At 40.1% G+C, this 20943-nt stretch overlaps 1 protein-coding gene across 3 annotated transcripts in view; it reads right to left on the reverse strand.

Moving 5' to 3' along the window:
• RFTN2 (raftlin family member 2) overlaps positions 1-20943 on the reverse strand; it is a 52672-nt gene that overhangs the window by 27158 nt on the left and 4571 nt on the right. For all 3 annotated transcript variants that reach the window (XM_007071870.4, XM_043525526.1, XM_027834101.3), the window contains exons 3-6: positions 18731-18914; positions 11693-11804; positions 9767-10085; positions 3157-3360 (exon numbers count right to left, since the gene is read on the reverse strand). In XM_007071870.4, the coding sequence (XP_007071932.1) occupies positions 3157-3360; positions 9767-10085; positions 11693-11804; positions 18731-18914 (819 nt within the window). The remainder of the gene's footprint in view (positions 1-3156; positions 3361-9766; positions 10086-11692; positions 11805-18730; positions 18915-20943) is intronic.

Below are 20943 nucleotides of genomic sequence, written 5' to 3' on the forward strand. Positions count from 1 at the left end.
TTCTAATCTTAAATCAACTAATATTAGGTAAGGAAGACAGCAATGTATTAATTAATTTTGACTAAAAATTTACATTTGGTATGTAAGGTTCAGTTTCAAATACTTGCAAAAGAAACTGCTACATAAATTATTTTGTTTTGCAATCCAGTAAGATAATTTCCTGTTTCTCACATCATATTCAGTTGAAAAATATATAACAAATATTAATCATAATTCTATCTTAAGTAAAATATTAATCATACCTTAAATAGTACAGTAGTCTAATACTGAAGCCACAGACTTTCTAGTAAGAAACAGCTTTTGAAGATATCATCTGTAGTATAGTAGAGCTCAGAGGGTCTGTCACAGGGTGGGCTAACTCTTCAAGGGATTTGGACTCAACCCTACCTGTGCCTTATGGTCTGGTGATGGGTGGTAGGTAACCAAGCATCACATGATGGTAGCCAAGGGACAGGACTTCCTAAAAGAAGGAGCTTGCTCTGTCAAAGTAGTGTTAGATCAGAGGCTAGGAAAGAGCATGGGGAAGTCTCTCTAGATAAGCTCAGAGTGGGCCTGGTAGAGCTCCTCTGCCCAGAGGAATGTAAAGAACAGAGAGCAAACAAGCAAGTGCATGTGCACCCATGCAAGCTGGACGCTGAAGCCTCAGTACAGCCAAGGAGAAAGACTTGCAGGAAATTGGGAGGCTCCTTGAGGGGATCCAGAGAGGACTGTGTGATACAGAGGAACAGGGAAGAAGCTCTCTACAGTAGCCAGATTAAAAGGTCTGACTGGAGCCACCTTCAGTGAGGGGCAGGACCGAAACCTGAAGAGGAAGAGGCTTGAGGAAACAGAAGCAGCAGGAGGTGGAAAGAACTGTTGAGCCCAGCAAAGGGTTGAAGAAACTGGAGAGGGGGAAAGACTTGTTTTGGTTTAAGTTGATATTGGAACTGAGTGATTTTAATAAACCAGACCCCAAGAAGAGATGGTATTTGATTTGCATAAGAGGCTAGGGGTACTTTCTGAGAACGCAAAGAAGGAGAAATTGAGGCACTGGCAGGGTCCATTGCCAGTTCAAGAAAGACCCTGCTACAAGCATCAAATGAGATTAGGGCACAGTGTGCTAAGTACTCTACAAACATTTAGTAAGAGCCAGTCCCTGCCCCAAAGAGCTTACAATCCCAGAGGTACTAAATGACTTGCCCCAGGTAATACAGCAATTCTGTGACAAAGCTGAGAACAGAAGCCAGGTTTATTGGTTTCTGTCCTGAAGTCTAACTAATAGAGTAGCGGTTCTCAAACTTCATTGCACTCTGACCCCTTTCTGACAACAAAAATTTCTACACGACCGCAGGAGGGGGGACCAAAGACCGAGCCTGCCTGAGCCCCACTGCCCGAGTCCTGCCACCTCAGGCGTGGTGGGGGGGCCAAAGCTGAAGCCCAATGGCTTCTGCCTTGGGCAGGGGGCATGTAACCTTAGCCCTGTGCAGGGGGACTTGGGCTTCAGCTTCAGTCCCAGGTGGTGGGGCTTGGGCTTGGGCTTGAGACTTGCTGGGACCCAGGGCCAACACCAGCCTTGGCGACCCCATTAAAATGGGGTTATGACCCACTTTGGGGTCCCAACCCTCAGTTTGAGAACCCCTGTAATAGAGCCATTGGTAAAATCTTGCTTCTTTTAAAACAAACGAAAAACAAAGCTCCACAACAACAAACCCTATGGCTAACTACTATTGGAAAAAAGAAGAAATAACCCCTCTCTTGCCAAGTGACTGAAATAAATGGAACTTCAGGCTGGTGTGAATGTCTGGGCTTGTCTTTTAAAGAGCGCTGAAACGATAAACCAACATAATACCCAATCACATCGAAATTTTGTTACTTAAATGATTAATAGAAACGCGGTCCTTAAAGAATTGTTTGAGGAGCTAACTGTGTAATTAGAGTGACCTATATGTCATACTTTACTGACTGGATAATAAATGATTAAAGGATTAAATGTTAACTTCTACAATGTATGGTGTTGTGTTTAAATATAATGTGGCTATTGTCAGTGACTATCCAAAACAAGCACCTGACCGGTTGCGGGTGATGTGACGCTTTGTACATTAATCATTTGGAATGATCAGAAATGACATTTGCCTCATCACAACATTTACAAAAGAGGGGATCACTACTGGAGATAAGCCAAAGACAAAAACTCTGGCTCTAGAACAGATTCCAAACTTCCCCAGAGTTCATGGGTGTTCAGATGCAAGGTTTGGTTCAGGGCCATCTTTAATTTTAGTAAGTGCGGAGTACACTGTGGTAGTCAGTGAAAAAGATAAAAAAAGACTCAATAGCCAAGGAGAAAAATTTAAGGGCATTAGTGTGCACCAGCTGGGGTATAAATTCTAGCACGCACCAGCATGTTGTGCACTAACTGGTCAAGTGGACCCTGTTGGCGTACATAAGCAACGAAAGTATAAGCAATTTGGTCATAGCAGTTTTGTTAACAGATACTATCAGAAAAACACTAGGGGTAAAATCCTGGCCCCAGTGAAGTCAGTGGGTAAAACTCTCATTGATTTCACTGAGGCCAGGATTTCACTCTACGGGCCTAATCCTTCCATCCTAACACACACAAAACACTCTCATTGACTTCAGAATGCATCATGCTGGAATAAAGACTTCAGGAACAGGTCTTTAGTATTTATCTTATAGTGTATTTATAACACTGTATACTCAATGGGAATTGAGGGTACTCAGAATTTCACTGGAAGGGCTCAACAAATCTCAGGACTAGGCCTTCTGTGAATACCAGTTGATACGCATTCTGAGAATATTATGCCTAACATTTTGTTACTGTATGTAATTATTATTAGCAATAAGTATTTGAATAAAATAGCATTAGCAGTAAGTGATGCTCTAATTAATACAGTAATATTTTTTCCCTTTGGAAAACTTTGAGCTGGGTAAAACAAAAGAGAAATTTCAATTATTTTAAGATATGACTGTCAAGGAAACAGTGAAAGTTTTTTCCTCTTTAAATCAGGTCTCGTTCTGTGAAGTTGCAACGACAAAAATTACCATAGTACCCATCATTTTTACAAACAGGGATATCAGATTTGCTCCTCTATATTAAGAAGCAAAATCTGACCTATGTTTTGCACGGTTTAAAATCTCATGAAAAATACACTTACTTACCTTTAGAAGTTTCCCAGTATACAAAAGAATCAATTAATGACAATCCTTGTTTATAATAAAATGCGGTTAGTTCTAGCCAGTCTGCATCCAGAGTACTAATGACTGCCCCTTTTCTTGTTACTTTCATAGACAAAATGCCCTCATAATAGGTCCAGCAGGTTGAGTCATCATCAAAAACATTGAAGACTGTATATAATTTATTATCTGAGTGAAAATATAAGAAAAGAAAAAGATCAGAAAAAGTAATGTCTTAAAGGAATACAATCAACTTAAAAATTACACTTCTGTCTGAATATTATTTGCTATTTTTATTACAAATAACTGTTAAGATTATTATTTGACAAATTATTTTTCTCTACTTTCAACTTTTCTATACAATGAGAGCACTTTGTATATAATTTTTGTGGTTTCCCTGTCAATCAATTAGTCAGTTTTCTTTGATTATGTGGATCTTTTCACACAGCAACATGGCAGGGAAAAAACTTGGAAAAAACCCCAGAAAAAGGTAATTATAAAACCACAAGAATTGTAAGGGTGATTCAGGGGAAGGTGTAGTGCTTGAAACTACTTTTAACTTTTTTTTTTAACTGACTAGATCGTGAGTTGATGGTATTCCTTTAACCCATTAAAATCATTAAATTTTTTAGGGAATCTACTGAAAAAACATGAATCTCACTTATTTTCTATATCTAAGCATTAAAATAATGCTATTATACTAAACAAATATAACAACCAGTAAATGGAGTTCCAGATGAATTAATTCCACAAATCCAAATCTCTTAAAGAACACTGCAGTGACTGGTTATATAAGGCTTTAGCTAAAAAAATGTTTACTACATAGGTATATAATTACATATACACACACGCTCGTATGTTTATGGGCAAAGCCATGGAATAAGCTGCATTTTTTTGTGCACACCTTGGACTAATTTATCAGCAAATCAAATCCCTGGGACTATTAACTAAACCCCTGAGCAACTTTAAGCAGCACCATCTAAAAAACAAACCCACCAGAGAAATGTTTCCTCCGCCCACATCCAAAATGACCAGTCTGACGTGAAGACTAGGCAATTTGTCAACTCTGGACCATTGACAGGCTTAAGATTTACTATTTTATGACTGCCTCAGAGTTAGAAACGGAACCTATATAGAGGGTATATTCCTGGGTGGGATGAGGGATATGTGGGGAATTTGTTCTGGGACTAAGCTTGAAAGGTGTCTGCGTGTGGACTTGACTGCCTTCAGCAAATCTATGCACAGTCTGAGCACTGTAGCATGTCTTTTGGCCCTTTCCTGTGTTTTTCCTGATGCAGGGAGCCTGACCTCTCCTTGCACAGCTCACTCAAGTGGCTCTGCTCTTCAGGGGCATTTTGTCATAGACTTCAATGGGCCCAGGATTTCACGCTCAGTGTCCACCCTCACTCCTGTCCCTACATGTCTCTTCTTCAGCCTTGGGGTAGGCCAGGAAACAGAATGGAGAAAACTGAAGTAACTGAACAATACTGAATTAGAAGACTCAGAAGTCTGATGTTATTGAAAGCTGTGCAGAGAAGAAAGATAATTGCCAGGCTCCTCCACAGCTAAGTGAACTGTATGTTCAGTATTATCTGATTCTTGGAACATTTGGATATTTCTATCAGAGCTAGATAATTAAAGTTCCACTGTTTAAAGCCCTTTTGTTTCATCTGTACTATTTAATGATACTGTTTCATTATTTATGTAGTTTATTTTATACAGAATCTTTATATTCCAATGGTTTCAGAGTAGCAGCCATGTTAGTCTGTATTCGCAAAAAGAAAAGGAGTACTTGTGGCACTTAGAGACTAACAAATTTATTTGAGCATAAGCTTTCGTGAGCTACAGCTCACTGCATCTGATGCATCATGAAAACTTATGCTCAAATAAATTTGTTAGTCTCTAAGGTGCCACAAGTACTCCTTTTCTTATATTCCAACATTATCCTTTAAAAATACATACAGCTTTTTGAAAGGTGAAACCTTGCCCTTTTCAAAATGGTAAAAAGCAATTCCAGTATTTTCCATCTATTTATAAGGAAGAACATTTTACTAGCAACAGCTAGTAAAGTCACTTCCTTTTAAAACATCTGCAATCTATCTTTTCCAGGGAAGTGATGGACAGCAGCCGAAATAGAAATGACAATTCAAGCAAGAATTTACATTTTAGAAGTTGGTTGAATATGCATAGTTTACTGTGATGGGGTGTGTACCCCATAATGACTCTGAAAGGGTTAATGTGGTCCAAGAGGCCAATTAATCCATCTGGTTGCATATGGAGGGTGGGCCAGGTGTGATTAAAGATGAAATGCAGCTGGGAAAGAGCTGGATGGTGCTATAAACAGACCAAGTTTAGAGCAGAAAAGGCTGTAGGGAAGAAACTGTGGTTGCTCTTTTGGGAGAAGGGAATCATGAGATCGGCAGAGAACAGGATGCCTTTTGCAGGGTGAGCAGAAAGTCTCAAAAAATATTTGGTAGGAAGGGCCTACACCCACAAAAGGATATAGGTGTTGTGATGCTCAGTGCAGCATGGCCTAACTTTTAGGTGTGTAGAAAGTCTCAAGAACAGCACCGTGATCCATTAAACCTGAGGTAGGTGCCTAAGCTCCCTATAGAGAGAGGCACCTTAGAGTGTAATCCACAAAAGCCACAGGCTAGGTAGGTAGCCACTTAAATTAGCAAATGGGAGATGCTGATGAGAGGGGTGTGTCCTAAGCCCTATCCATCTTGCAGAGATAGGATCTCCCTCCAGCCTGGATTTAGGCACCTATCTCTGCTTGCAGTCCACAAACTAGGGGAAGATGGGTGTTCTTCCACCTAAGTCTCCTACCATACCCATACCACCCATAGGCATGTTCAAAGTCTGCCTACCTGCACACAAAACAATAGGGACGTGCTCTCTTATGACGCTGAGCCTAGTGGTTAGAGTACTTATCTGGAATAAGGGAGGACCTTCCGACACTGTTCAAGTTCCCCCTCTGCCTGATGAGAAGGGATCTGAACAGGAATCTGCTACCTCGTCAGTGAGTGCTCTAACCATTGGGCTACAGGATATTCTGATGTGGATCTCCCATTGAAGTTGCTGAACTTTACTTAAACAACTGCATAACAATTAATTGGGATGAGAGTGAGAGTAAGAATCGCTACTGCCCAATGGATAGAGCATGCACCTGAGAGGTGGCAGATTCCTGTTCAGATCCCTTCTCCTCATCTGGCAGAGGCAGGCACTTGAAAGTGGGGTCTCCCACATTCCAGCGAGTACCCTAACCAAGGGGCTAAAAATAATAAGGGAGCTCCTCCTTGTCCCTCTCACTCCCTGTCACTGTCTTATGTGGACTTAGGTGGTCTCTGACTATGCCTATTGGATTGGGCCCTACACGTGAGTTAGGCAGAGGCACACCTATCTTCTCCTGGTCTGTGGATTGCTCTGAGATTTAGGTGGGAGAGAGGCATCCTGGTGCCTAGAGTGAGACAGGAATGTGCATGCCCAGAGGCAGAAACGTAGGCAGCTAGAGAACTTTTACTGCAAAAATGTAGGTGCTGAGTGAGTTTAGGAACGTATGGGGTAAGGTAGTGGGGTGTGTGTGTCGTGGATCATAGAGGTGCCAAAAAATGGGACTTGCCACCTAAGTATCTTTGTGGATCTGGCCTGAGAAGCCAAGGGAGGTTGCAGCAGGCAGTCTGGTGGAGTGAACCTGGACTGCCTGTCCTAGAGACCCTGGACTGGAACGCAGTGTAGAGGGCAGGCTAGGGTTCTCCTTTCAGCCACTGGCAAGGTGGTGTGAAGCCCGTGAGCAGGGAATATAGACTACTAGAAGCCCTGAGAAAAGAGTGTACAGACCACTGGGCTCAGAATTGTGTGTGGTGGATTGGATGGAGGGATCGGACATTGGTTTTGTTGGACTATCTATTATCTCAGATGGGGTGTGATTAAATGTGACCTGGCTAGAGGGCTGAGTCATGAGACAAGGCAAACCACTGTAGGGCTGGAGAGGTCATCAACAAGGGATTCCAGAGGAGAAGAGTCTGCTACGCCACATCTAGCCTTGATGGAGGGGCCCATTGGTGAGTTGACCCTTACTTGTAGTATTGTGTTAACACACAACATGTGCATCCATAAAAATAGTTTGTTTTCACACTCAATTTTAGATGGTCCAACTGACCAGATCATTTAAGGCCTGGTTTACATAAAGTTTTTTTACTAGTATAACTATGTTGGTTAGGCTGTGAGAAGACAGATAGATTTACTGATATAACACGAGTACAACCCCTCTAGTGTGGATGCAGTTATAGCTGTATAAAGGTGCTTATAATGGTATTGTTCCTATACAGTATAACCCCCTTTATACCAGTGTAACTGCATCCATACCAGGGGCTTATACTGCTTTATCTGTACCGGTACTGTTAAGTGATACAATTTAACACAGTTAATGTTTTTGCTTCATGCTTTCATATTTGTTAATAGGAAGTACAAAATCTTAATGCAATTATCATTTTGTGCAAATGTTCATGTCTACCAGACTTATTACATACCAGTAGTAATATACTCAGAACTAGATATTCAAACCTTGAACATCTGCTGGTTCCTTAAATTTGGCGCTCAGACATGTAATTTTATTTTGTATCTCCTGCACAAGGATTGAGATGAACATGGCATATCAAAATAGGATGCAAATCTGCATGCAGAATGGCATGCAGTTAATTGAATTTTTTTCAAACTGTATGCTTGTAACTTTTTAAAGGAAATAAGGGTGATATGCAGTGTTCAAAAAGAGTGGATGTTACATTTCCAATAGTTATTATCTTAGAAATGCTAATAACTTCTATGAACATGTTACTAACAGCTAAAGAAAAGTAAGACAGATCCAGGATAGAAATCTTTTAAGATTTCCATAAAATGTTTGCATTCAAGAAATGTTTTGGTTGATAAACTGGTTATAAAAATATCCATGTATAGAGTGCTGTGACAGACTAAGATTTCTCACTTTTTTGTTCCAAGTTTAATATTTATATTCCACTAATCTTTGAGACTAATGAAATCTGGCTTTCACTTTGGGAGGAAAGAGTTATGCTTTAACTGGTCATGTTATAAAGGCTCAGCATATTGCACAAGAACCACTTGAATTCAGGTATTAATAATAATAATAATTAATAATAATTGGTTTTCTTTACAGTCCTCAAATGAAGGAGGGTACTTGTTTCCTAGCAGGAAGGTAGAAAAACTGCCATTAAATTTAATTAGAATGTGTCTGGTACATAATGGAAGAATTCACTATGCTAAACAGCCATTTAAAAACCCATCTATTAGGTAGCAGGCGGGTAAGGTTGATAGCCTTCACCTCAGAAAGGAAGGAAGGATGAATGGACTAAAAAGACCTAATAGGGAAACCCATGTGTTCCTCTCTCTGTTTCCCACAAAGGGTGCATCTCGGCAGAAAAAAGGTCTGTTCTTAACAGGTGTTAGATATTGCATGGTAACTAACATGAGGTCCTCATGAAGACATGGCAGTTTGTAATTGTAATATGAGTTATCAGGTTGAGGTAAACTCTGGACTCCCTCATAGCTTTACCACGACTTGTTCATGTGTGAAAATTAGGAGCTGCCTGGCCTTCACTAGGATTTTATTCATGTTAGTTACCATGCGTCAGCTAACTTAAAGAAGAACACACTTTCTTTCTTAATGAACACTTAGTGAATCGCCAAAGTAAAGTTGCCTGACATCCAGAGTCACAGTGTTCTAGAAGATGACTTCTCAAACAGAATGGGTTGTATATTTTAATATCTTTACATCTTCCTTTTGTAACTAAGCTTTCTGCCATATTAACAAAAATGTTCACCAATGAATTTTCTTATATTCCACTTTTCATGCAAGTTTCCTCTAATGTAAATGAATTCTTTATCTATTATCCTCTTTGATTTCACTGTTGCAATAATTTGAGTTCCCTGAGGGTATCTCTTGAAGGTATATTACCAAAATCAGTCCATTAAGAATAGATTAGTCTGCTATGCATTACATGGGCTGGAGAGGAGTATGTTTGAATTATATCCCCTAGCACCTAATAGGTCCCTTTTGTCTTAAATTGAATTCAAGTTAGGGAGTTTGAATCATTGTGGTGTAATCTTAGGGGCCTATTAAAAGTTTCTTGCTGATTAATAAGGGTAACAAATCTTGTAACACAATTTCATCCTTTGATGGTACGACACTATTTTTCAGGCACACACAGTTGTGTTTACTTATGCACACACTTGTCATACAAAGTTATTTGCTTGCAATATTAAAAACATTGAGCTTTTACTGTCTATGCTTTAACAATCTAAAGTTTTAACAGTTCACTTAAAACAGGGCAGATATGAGAAGAGAGAGGTAATTTCTACATAATATTGGATACATACTACAGAAGACAGAATTAGTATTTTCTATTTGTCAAGCTGCTCTAAAAATGAATATGTATTTAAACTTAGAGATCTTTAAAACCTATATTTTATAAGCTAGAATATACTGTAATAAGTTTTGCTTTACATTTTTGTTATCCTTTTTTGCTATAACTCAATGTAATTATCCCGCTCCTGCAATAGACACATAGTGTTTTATTACCTTCTCCTTTCCTTGGTTTAGTAGGGCTGGGGCTGCCTTCTTTTCCAAATTGGAAATCAGCATCCTGTAACTGTCCCCTTTCTGGCTGAATTTCTTCCTCTATTCCACTCTCGGATGACTGACCACTCAAAGTCCCTTCATTCCAGTTTTTATAGTTTTCATCATAATTGTATTTCCTGTGCTCTCTACTCCTTATGCTTAGTGCTGATTCAGAGTCCACATTTCCATCTGTGTTTGTGCCATTACAGAATTTAGGTTGAGGAAAATGCTGTGTTATAAATCCAACAAACTTCTTCCCTCTTTTAGCAGCTTCATTGACCTGCATGTATAAAATAGAGTTATTCTGAAACTTTGTGAATTTACAGATTGAAGATAAGACACTTCTACGTCACACATATTCCATAAAAGAAGATGCTGATTTGCAAGCAAATATATCCAAGACTCAATGTACTTAAGGATTGTGGAGTTCTCATGTTATATATTTTAAGGCAAATATCAGTTTACTTGATTCTGCAAGCTCTCCATGCATTGAAGTCAACAGGCATTCTGCAAACAGGGTAGCTTCTATGATTAGGCCAAGAAATGTGTTCAAATACTAGCTAGTAATACTAACTTAAATGTATATAGCACCTTTCATGTCGAAGAATAACAAACTTTTTATTACATGTGTGTGAACTTCACAACCCACTAAAATGCAGCCATTTGGGATCAAAAATGGTATCCATTTTGCAACAGAACCAAAATTATCTTGAGGGCAGCAAGCAATGTTGGGGGAGATTTTTAAAAGTGCCTAAGGGATTTAGAAGCACAAGAGACACTCTCCCTCCAAATTACTAAATTTTTAACTTTTTAAAAGGTTTAACCATGGATTATCGATGCAATCATTTTTAAAAAATACTGGAAAGATTTGAATTTAAGGATAATTTTTTTGACTAATAAAAATATTTCCCCTAATGCTTATACTTCAGATTTCCTTGTACGAGACTGAACAAATGCTTATTTTAAGTTTATTGATCATTTAATATATTTATTTAGTATTAATGTATATCTGACTTACCAAAGTAAATTGGTATAAACATGAAACTGTGTCTCATTTTAAATTCTGATTATCTCACAGAGTACTTATAATACAGCCATTTAAAATCTCTAAACAACTCTCTCAGCTACAACCTCAGTGATCCTAAAATATTTTAAAGATGCTCTTCCTTTAAAATTCTTAGCAACTAATTTAGACAACTATATTACTATCATTTTTGTAATAACAAAACTTTCCTGTTTCAATAGGTCTTCAATTTAGAAGAGGAAGTGAGAGACAAAGTTTATTAGGGTGGAAGTTGAATATTCTTTAGTTTTGAAAAGATTTACTGTAGAAGTAACCAAAGGTAAATACTTCTATAAAAGCAACACTTTTGCATGCCAACTGTAATTTACAGAAGGAGATGAGACAATCTATTTGTCCTTGCTTAGAAAATCCATCTACAGATGTCAGTTTTATTTGAGTATATTATTTAACAAGGAACAAGTAAATACGCATTTTCAGATTTTAATTTAATACAATATTACAACATAATTCTAGAAGGAGCTACTATATGTGCATATCCCTTCAGAAAGTTTGATTACTGTTGCCTAAACCATGAAAAACAACAAAATAAAGGTCTGAACCTGCTCCCAATGACATCAGTGGAAATTTCCTTTTGAGTTCAATGGGTTCATGACAGAGTGCTAAACAAAAAAAAAAAGTGCTGAAGGGGGAAAAGCAACACTTTCTTCTTACTTAAATGAATACCTTGGTAATTTTATAAGCCAGAAAACAAGGTTAAAATTTGCAAATTGAAAAATAATTCATCTGTAAATGTAAATACATATGTTACAGTTAAGAATCCTGTGAGCAGAGAAGTTAATTTTTTTTTTCAAAAACTGCCATACCTTTTCTAACAATCCTTTCACTACGTCATTTGTCAGTGTTTCATACATTAAAGGACATTCCTCAATCACAAGCCTGGGGTGTCTTTGTCTTCTGGGTGCTGTATGCTTCGGGCTGGAACACAGAAAGAAAGCAGTCTTTGTCAGCAGCTTGCTGCTAACTTGCACAAAATGCTTGCATGTAGAATTCTTTTCTTTTTTGAAAAAAGTTATGAATGAAATCTTGGTAATACTTTTTTCACACTTCTGCTTAGAAGTGATTCTTTCCTATGTTTACACAAAATATCAGGTACTGTGCCTTATCGTGAAAGTACAAACAAAAGCTATATTAAATATGAGTATAAATTTGTACCCATTTCTTGAAACATTAAAGTACTTTAGTGAAAAGGCATTGTTTTCGTAGCAAATAAATCCCATGTGTTCTCAAATAATAGAAACATACAATGTTACAAACCTTAGATTACACTATCAAACGTAAATAAATGTATGTGAATATACATAGAATGCTAATAGTCTTAGACAGTGTCATTTTAATCTTAAAAATATAGCCATGATTCTGGAGTTCTACATACACAGTAGTACCCTGTTCAGATTTTTATGATATGACAGTCATTTCCAAATACAATATTTTACAATTTACATCAAGTAATTACATGGTATAATCAGCGTTGTATAGTTATAGGTTAAAGATCTCTTCTTAAAAAAGCATACATGGAGTGACTAAAATCACTTCAACAGAGAGATTTAGCTACCTAGTATGTTTATTATTCAGTTGCTTACTTGGAAAAATGTTTTTAAGAATTACAATATGGTACCTACATTGTCAATTTAAATTGTCAATATTTTCATTACACAAACACAGCTGTAGTGGATGTGTTCACAGGGGATCCACAGCACAGAGTGTAAATACTGATTCTTGTGTGGAGGAATCAGGAGAGGTACATGCTCCCTCAGGCCATCTTCTTACTCAAATTCATGGATCCTGGTGGAGCATGCAAGGGCTTTTCAGGGGTTTCAGGACAGGGGGAAGCATGCAGTAGAAGAATCCCCATAGTGCAAGGATGTGGAGAAAAGAATCATAGAATATCAGGGTTGGAAGGGACCTCAGGAGGTCATCTAGTCCAACCCCCTGCTCAAAGCAGGACCAATCCCCAATTTTTGCCCCAGATCCCTAAACGGCCCCCTCAAGGATTGAACTCACAACCCTGGGTTTAGCAGGCCCATGCAAAGAGTCTGAGGAGGGATTCTCCCTGCTGCGATGGCAAATATACGCTGCAGTGGTCAGGCAGGGGCACTGTAATTTAGACTAACTCCTGGTCCTCAGAGGCTTGAAGAGGGAGGGTGCAAAAGCAGTAAAAAGTTTTCTGTGCTGCGTCTCCTAGAGGTACAGAATATCAGCCACAGTTTTCACTACTCTTTCCTCCTCCTCTTTCCAGCTATGTGAGAGTAAATTGGGTTGTTTCCTGATTTGTGTATCAACAGAACTTTTAGCTAAATTTCCATTGTAGAAACTTTGACTAAAGATGCTGTATAAGTGAGAATTAACCTAGCTTGATTATCAGATCCCAAGTTTAGTATGCATGGTTGACTATGAAAAAACATATGATTTTATGAGTCAATTGAGCCAGTTTGGCCTGCAAGCATTGAGAGAAAACTGAACCTCACAATATAATTTTACAGTGTCACATTTCAGTGTAGAATCACATTGTAAATGAATTCACTCCAGGCTCTGATTGAAGGCAACTTACCAAAGAACACCCACTAAAGGCACATCTGTTTGCTCCTTAATAGCTAGGACAAACAGAAGAGTGACCAACTGGGCAACCTTGTAACCTAAGGACTCTCTTTGTTTTAAGTTTAAGCTAAGGCAGGAAGTATTCACTGTTGCTCTGTAAATCTAGGCATCCATGAATGAATGTGGGATTGAAGCAACTGGAAGAGAAGCTTGTAACTGGGTATTTTTAAGCTAGTGTGTCTTAATAGTTACTAATTGTTTCACAGAAGGCACACTGCAGATTTTTTCAGTTTGTTTTTGTTTAAATCAATACTTGCAATGTAGATTCACAGGGTTAACTAATGTTTGGGTTGGGTTAAACCCCGTTGAAACTGGTGGATGTAACAGCTGCCACTCATTTGGGATAAATGTTAGAAACAATTATGTTTCTTTGTGGAACCAGATAGCTGAAACATCAGAGGCGTCTGCCCAAAACAAAGCCATGTGCAAGGCTGCAGTAGAAGCTGAATCATGTGGCCCAAGTGGGTTCCACAGTGGTCTAATAAACTAAAAGGTGGATGGAGGGAGAGGGATTGGAATAATGTGTCTGTGTGTGAGAGAGTCAGGAAAAACAGAGAAGCAGCAAAAGTCAAACGCAGCCAGAACAAGAAGTGTTTGGAATATGGCTCTGAGAAAAAGCCCAGAGAGAGGTTTTGGGCTACTCCTGTTTGGAGGTGGGGTAGATGCACAATAGCAGGGTCCACATGGACACTTAGGATGAAGCAGGCTAGTGAGGGGTAGATTTACACCCTTTACTGCTGACTAAGTGCTTCTATCGACAAACCCATAGAGCAGCTTCAGGGCTGCTCTAAATTGCATCCAGGCGCTCACATCCCCACAGCACTATTATGGCGGCTGGGGATAGCAGGAGCATTGCAGCCCTGCCCCTTTTCCCCATCCTTACCTTCTACGTGTCCCTTACGCTGGGAATTGCAAAGTGGATGGTATAGATCTGTGCCAGAGGCTGGTTATGCTGACTTCATGATCCCTTTGTGACAAGTGCAAAAGGGCAGCAGAAAACCAGAGAATCTAGCACAAAATCTACAAATCAAAATCTATGCTCTGTGGTTGCCTGCCATTGATCTGCATAACAAAACCACCAAACAAATTGGCATGAGTAGTCTCTGTTCAAGAGAGGCACAGAACTGGAATATACAGTGGATTGAAGGTCAAAATGTAAATGTACTGGTAGAGTTCTTAGATAAATTTGCAGTTTGTGCCTGCCCTAGGCAGTAATTAAATTCCATTGTTAAGAATGGAAGCTTTAGGCATTTTAACTTTCTATATATAAAAATATCAGTTTTAAATTATTTACATAACCCCTAATTGCTACCGTGACAACGGAAACAACTCTGCTAACCATTCTATTGCACAGCGTACCATCCTTCTTTGAAATGAAGGGTGAGAACTTCTTTTCTGCAGAGTCTATACACTGATGCTTCGCTGTGCAGATTTGAGTGCTTTTTCCTGATGTTATCTTAAGAACGGCTGGGTAAAGAGCATAGTGGCCATAGGTTTATCCCCCTAGAACAGTGGTCTCCAATCTTTTTACACCCAAGATCACTTTTTGAATCTAAGGGCAACCCAGGATCTACCCCGCCCCTTCCCCAAAGCCCCACTCACTCCATCCCCACCTCTCTCTGTCACTTGCTCTCCCCCACCCTCACTCACTTTCACTGGGCTGGGGCAGGAGGTTGGGGTTCAGGAGGGGGTGCATGCTCTGGGCTGGGGCAGAGGGTTTGCAGTGTGGGAGGGGGCTCTGGGCTGAGCCTGGAGCAGCGGGTTGGGGTGCAGAAGGGGGTGAGGGGTACAAGTTCTAGGAGAGAGTTTGGGTGTAGGAGGGGGCTCCGGGCTGGGGCAGAGTGTTGGGGTGCAGAAGGGGTTATGGGGTTGCTGGCTCTGGGAGGGGGCTTCGGGCTGGGGTAGAGTGTTGGGGTGCAGGAGGGGATTTGGGATGCTGGCTCTGGGAGGGGGCTCAGGGTGGGATTTGGGGTGCAGGAGGGGTGTGGTGTTCTGGCTCCGGGAAGGAGCTCAGGGATGGGGGTCGCGGTGCCGCCTCTTCCTGGGCAGCACTTACCCCCAGCAGCTCCCAGTTGGCGGTGAAGCAAGGCTAAGGCAGGCTGTCTGCCAACACTCCCCTGTGGCCCCTGGGGAGGAGCCGGGGGCACGTGGCTCTATGTGTGGGCCCCTCTCGGCATGCACCACCCCAGCAGCTCTCCCGGCCAAGGGAGCTGTGGGGGCGGTGCTTGCAGGCAGGAGCAGCGCACGGAGGGAGACCCTTGCACCCCCCCCCCCCCCCCAGGCCTCCTCCCGGCCGCAGGGCTGTGCTGGCCGCTTTCGGGAGCGGCGTGGGGCTGGGGTTGGCAGGGGAGTCTGCCTTAGTGGCAGTCACACTGCACTGCCAGAGATCTCCGTTGACTGGGAGATCCTCTAGGCTGGTGACCACTGCCCTAGAAGCTTATATGGAATATCTTGCTTTCACAGCATTTAAGAAAAGGAATATAAAATTCATGCTTTCAGGCATAAGCCAACAACTAGTTCAGTTGGGTTAAGAAGAAATTTCCTCTGTCAGCAATCTGTTTAGGGCCCGATTGCGTCTGTCTCTAATGCAACTATGCAGGAGAACAAGACTGCACTGCATAACTGTGCTGGGAATCCTTGGCACTTGGGTCCAGGGATGAAGGAGAGAGCAAATGGTGTTCACTTGGTACCACTTCCCTACCCCCTCTAAGCAGGTGCACAAGAAGTAGGGCAGAAGGAGGGTAGGGAAAACTAAACCATGGAAGATTTCAAAAAAGTCATGTAGGAGCTCAGGACACGTGTAGTTCTCTCTGTGCAAGGCAGAATGAGACTGAGAAAAAGCTTGAGCTCACTTGGACTAGTACCTAAAAATACTAGAATTCCCCTGACCATTCTTACATATTTAAGAGTGATGTAAATGAAAACTCATCAAGTTAGAGATTGAAAAAGACTTTTTCAAAGTGGATAAAGTCAGAGTATGTTAACAAAAATTTTTCAGAAATGCTAAGAGTTCCCTTTCATCTAATCTTGGGAACACAGCTTTAAGAGGTAAAGTATACAGCTTGCACAAAAAATTGCTCTGCTTAGATTTGAGATAAAGAAAACAGGGAAAGCAGACAAAGATGTTCATTTACAAAAACAATACATACAGCAATCCCTTTGTTTTTCTACCATGAAATATACATATTTGTAGAGGGAAACTGGCAAAGAATGCAATTAGCGCTACAAAATGTACACATACATGTGTGGGTGAGTGGTTGAACCATCAGGCTTTAGAAGCATTCTCAGGCTTGTGCGTGCATTTGTGTGCTCTCGCTCTCTTGTCTCTCCATTATTTAGGCTAGAGAGCAGAAGCCTGAGTGACTCTGCAGCCTGGTGGTTAGACCACTCACCCACGATGTGGAAGACCCAGTCCCTCTGGTCTAATGGGTCTTTCATTATTTATCCACAGTGCAACAGCTTTAACAGGAGAGAGGGAGGGACTCCCTACATCAGAATATCCTACAGACCACTGGTTAGAGCACTCACCCAAGTAGCAGATCCCTGTTTAAATTGCTTCTCCTCCATAAGTGGAGAGGGGACTGGAGCAGGGGGTCTCCCACCTCCCAGGAGAGTACCCTAACCACTGGATTACATGTTACGAGGGTGGTCCTCCCTACTCACCCCAGTATGATGCTGGCATATCAGGTGCCAGCTCATGCCAAGATCCCCATGCCTCAATTGAATACTGACAAATATGTAGCTGGAATCAGTCTGGCTCACCTGTGTGTTAGTATTGTTAAAATAGGTATTAGAATGAAAAGAATGTGTTTAGTGCTTAGACTTTATGGAGTGCTTGTAAGATGCTGCATGCATTAATCTCATTTAATATCTGTATCCCATATTATAAGATGATAATTGAGCATTTGTAGTGTAAGCTTCTATAACTGTGTAAATCAACAGACAGGAGAGAGACATTAACTAGTGTGAAATGCTGGTGTCCAATGAAGGTGTCATGTCCTGCCCAGCAGGGAAGACTCATCAACACCAGATGGAACGATTGTGGAACATTAGACAATGAAATAATTCGTTGATTTCTCTCCCATAAAGATGAGTTATGCAAGTGAATTCCTCAGAGCTCAAGTGGGGAAGGGAATAAAAACTCCTAACAAGAAGTTAGTTTAATTGTATCTCTGTGCTGGACTCTGAGGGGTAAGGTTTTCTAGGCATAAGCAAGAGAACCCCAGTGCTTAGCCTGGATTAGCCCTAAAGGACATATAGAATTTGCTTCTATTATCTTCTGAAACTTAAGATTGCAACTCAATTTGTGTGTATGTCTTCTGGTTTAGCCTTGTAAAGATCTCTCATTTCCTTTTCCTGTACAATAAATCTTTAGATTGTTTATTATAGGATTGGCTACAAGCATTGTCTTTGGTGTGAGATCTAAGGTGCAATTGACTGGGGGTAAGTGACTGGTCCTTTGAGGCTGGGAGCAACCTTAATATTGCTGTGATCCTTGGTGTAAAGGACAATCTGGCAAAGGTAGACTTACCTGGGCAGCAAGACAGATTAGAGTACCCAAGGGGACTGTATGTGGCTTCATGTTAAGGCAGTTATAGTACATGAGGAGTTTACACTTGATAATTGGCTGGCGAAATCTAATTATAGAACTCACAACTAATGTGGGGTTTGTGCCCTGCTTCTTGACAGTCTCCCCTGAGGTTGGGTACTTACGCTCTTGAGTCACTGCAGGACAAATTGACAGCTGTTTTCTTGCTAAAATGGCACAGGTGCTCTAACTCAAGAGGTTTTCCTGACTTACAGAGATAGGTGCTTCCCTGTAGACTAGTTTTAGGTGCTTATCTCTGTGAGAAGTGGGGCTTAAAACACACACCTCTGGTCAGCCTTTCCCATTGGCTAGCTTATGCTGTTCCCAGCAGAGCCTGCTGGCCTTTGTGAATGGCATTCTAAGGTGCCTGTCTCTCCCTATTCATGTGCAGGAGCCAAGGTGCCTAATTCAGACTTCGAATTGCGGTGATTTATCCAGGTGCTCAAAGTTTGGCGTTGTGATGCTCAGTGTCACAACACCTAAATCCTTTCGAGCATTCAGACCTTGGTTCATCCTTGAAGGTGCTTTCTAACGTCCTGATTAGTATTAAAGTTACAAGGAATGCATGTTGAAAAGCCATTTGCAAATTTTTAAAATATGAATGAAGCAAGTTCTATGTCATTTAATTCAAATAATTTTTCTCCTCTGCATATTTTACCTTAATTTGAGTCGTGATAGTACCACTCGATACAAATAACTTGCAGAAAAGTGCTTTCTTCGCCCAACAGGTAATATAATAGGATGAATTGCTCCTACAACATATCCTTTGATGTAATACTCTTCCACTTTTGTTGCTATATCCAACACAGAACTGATTTTGATAACTTCTGGGTTCGAGGACACTAAAGGAATTGAATGAACAGAAAACATGGACATTATGCACAATTGTTACTCAGTATGCAGGTGTTCATACATACAAATAAGCTACTTACCTATATCTTAATGTAGCACAAAAGATATAATAAATCTATATTCCCCAATGTACATATATACAAAATATAGTGGATGCATAGTTGACCAGGAATTATACAGGGATAATAAAAACAGTGCTAAAGTTATATATCTTACAAAATAGAAAGATCAGAGTAACTTTAAATCAGTTTGGCATCAATTTAATGATCTGTCTGGCTTTATTAATAGAGCATAAAAGTTGTGTCAGCATCTATACCTCCAACAATCCTTCCTGATGAAAAGGAAGATGACAAAAAGGGAACATAATAAAAACTCTGTTTCTAAACTGGGATTCAGGCTTGTCTACATGAAAGAGTTGCATTGGTTTAACTTGAATCAGTTGTTAACCCAATTTGGCTAAAATATTGCAAACCTATGTGTGGACACTTTTATTTTGGTTTAAGAGTAACTTATTCCGAATCAATTTAAGCTAAACTGAAATAAGTGTGGTTTAGAGCAAAATAAGTGGCCATGTGGAGGCTTGTTCCAGTTTAACAAAACCAGTTTAAAAATCACACTTTTATTTAAACAGAGCACCTTTCTTGTGTAGACAAAGCCTCAGACACTAATATCCTTATCCCATCCCAAAGTAAATCAAATGGTGTGCAGCAAGGGGCCAAACTATGCCATCAGTTTTTAGCAGAATTCCCCTTGGTCACACTGGGGAGTTGTGTTTAAACTGTGATGGCTCAATATAGTCTCATTTTCTGGTTGAATTAGCAGAAACACAAACGAGTACTTTTGGAGGCATATTTTATTTTGTAAAAAAACAGGAGTACTTGTGGCACCTTAGAGACTAACAAATTTATTTGAGCATAAGCTTTCGTGGGCTACAGCCCACTTCATCGGATGCATAGAATGGAACATATAGTAAGAAGATATATATACATACATAAAGAGAACATGAAAAAGTGGAGTAAGAGGCTGATTAATTAAGATGAGCTATTATCAGCAGGAGAAAACAACTTCTGTAGTGATAATCAAGATGGCCCATTTTAGACAGTTGACAAGAAGGTGTGAGGATACTTAACATGGGGAAATAGATTCAATATGTGTAATGGCCCAGCCACTCCCAGTCTCTATTCTAACCCAAGTATCTAGTTTGCATATTAATATGAACAGAGACTGGGACTGGCTGTGTCATTACCACTCTTCTCACTTACAGCCCCAGATACAGTTGTCAGTATCATGTTTTCTATGCCACTGCACAACTGTGAATTCTAGAGAGGAGATTGTTTTGACTGGAATTTGACACTCTCCAGTAGGAACACCTGCTGCAAGTCTTTTAGTTCATTTTAGAGTTCTTACAGTTCCTAGTTTTTTCACTATACTTTTGGTGGATGAAGAGACGGAAGGGACAATGTTGTTCAATAGTATCAATGTGTGACTCAGATTGGAATTAAACATCGAAACCACGATGGTAGTTTTTAGATTTAAAAAGCACTTTTAAGTGCTGGTTTAGGATTTTCCTCTTTGTCTCTCCCTCTCAAAAGAAAATAACTTAAGTTGAAACGAGTTCACTCTCCTTTGATTTTACATCAGCCTCTTTGATATAAAGGGGAAAAAGTACATAAAAGCACAATGATAAAAACACCACTTTGAAAATGTATTCCTTATGGTTCAATTCAGGTTCCCCATCTCCCTCTTCTTAATCACCTCCCCAGAAAAGAGATGTGCTGTAGCACATGATACTCATGGCACCATGTCTTCTCCCCACATGTAAAGGGTCTGTCTAACATACAAGTCAGAGAGTGTGCACCTATTTTCCATATCTCATGTAAACACACATGTAGAATATGATACTGACCATGACACTCCATTTCATCAGCCTTTTGGGATCTGGTGGTTAAGATTAAATATGTGATGTTCAATCTTAGCTCTGCCACTAATCTGCAGTGTGGTCTGCAAAGTCTCAATCTA

This window comes from Chelonia mydas, chromosome 11 (genome assembly GCF_015237465.2).
Source record: "Chelonia mydas isolate rCheMyd1 chromosome 11, rCheMyd1.pri.v2, whole genome shotgun sequence".
Taxonomy (NCBI): Eukaryota; Metazoa; Chordata; order Testudines; family Cheloniidae; genus Chelonia; species Chelonia mydas.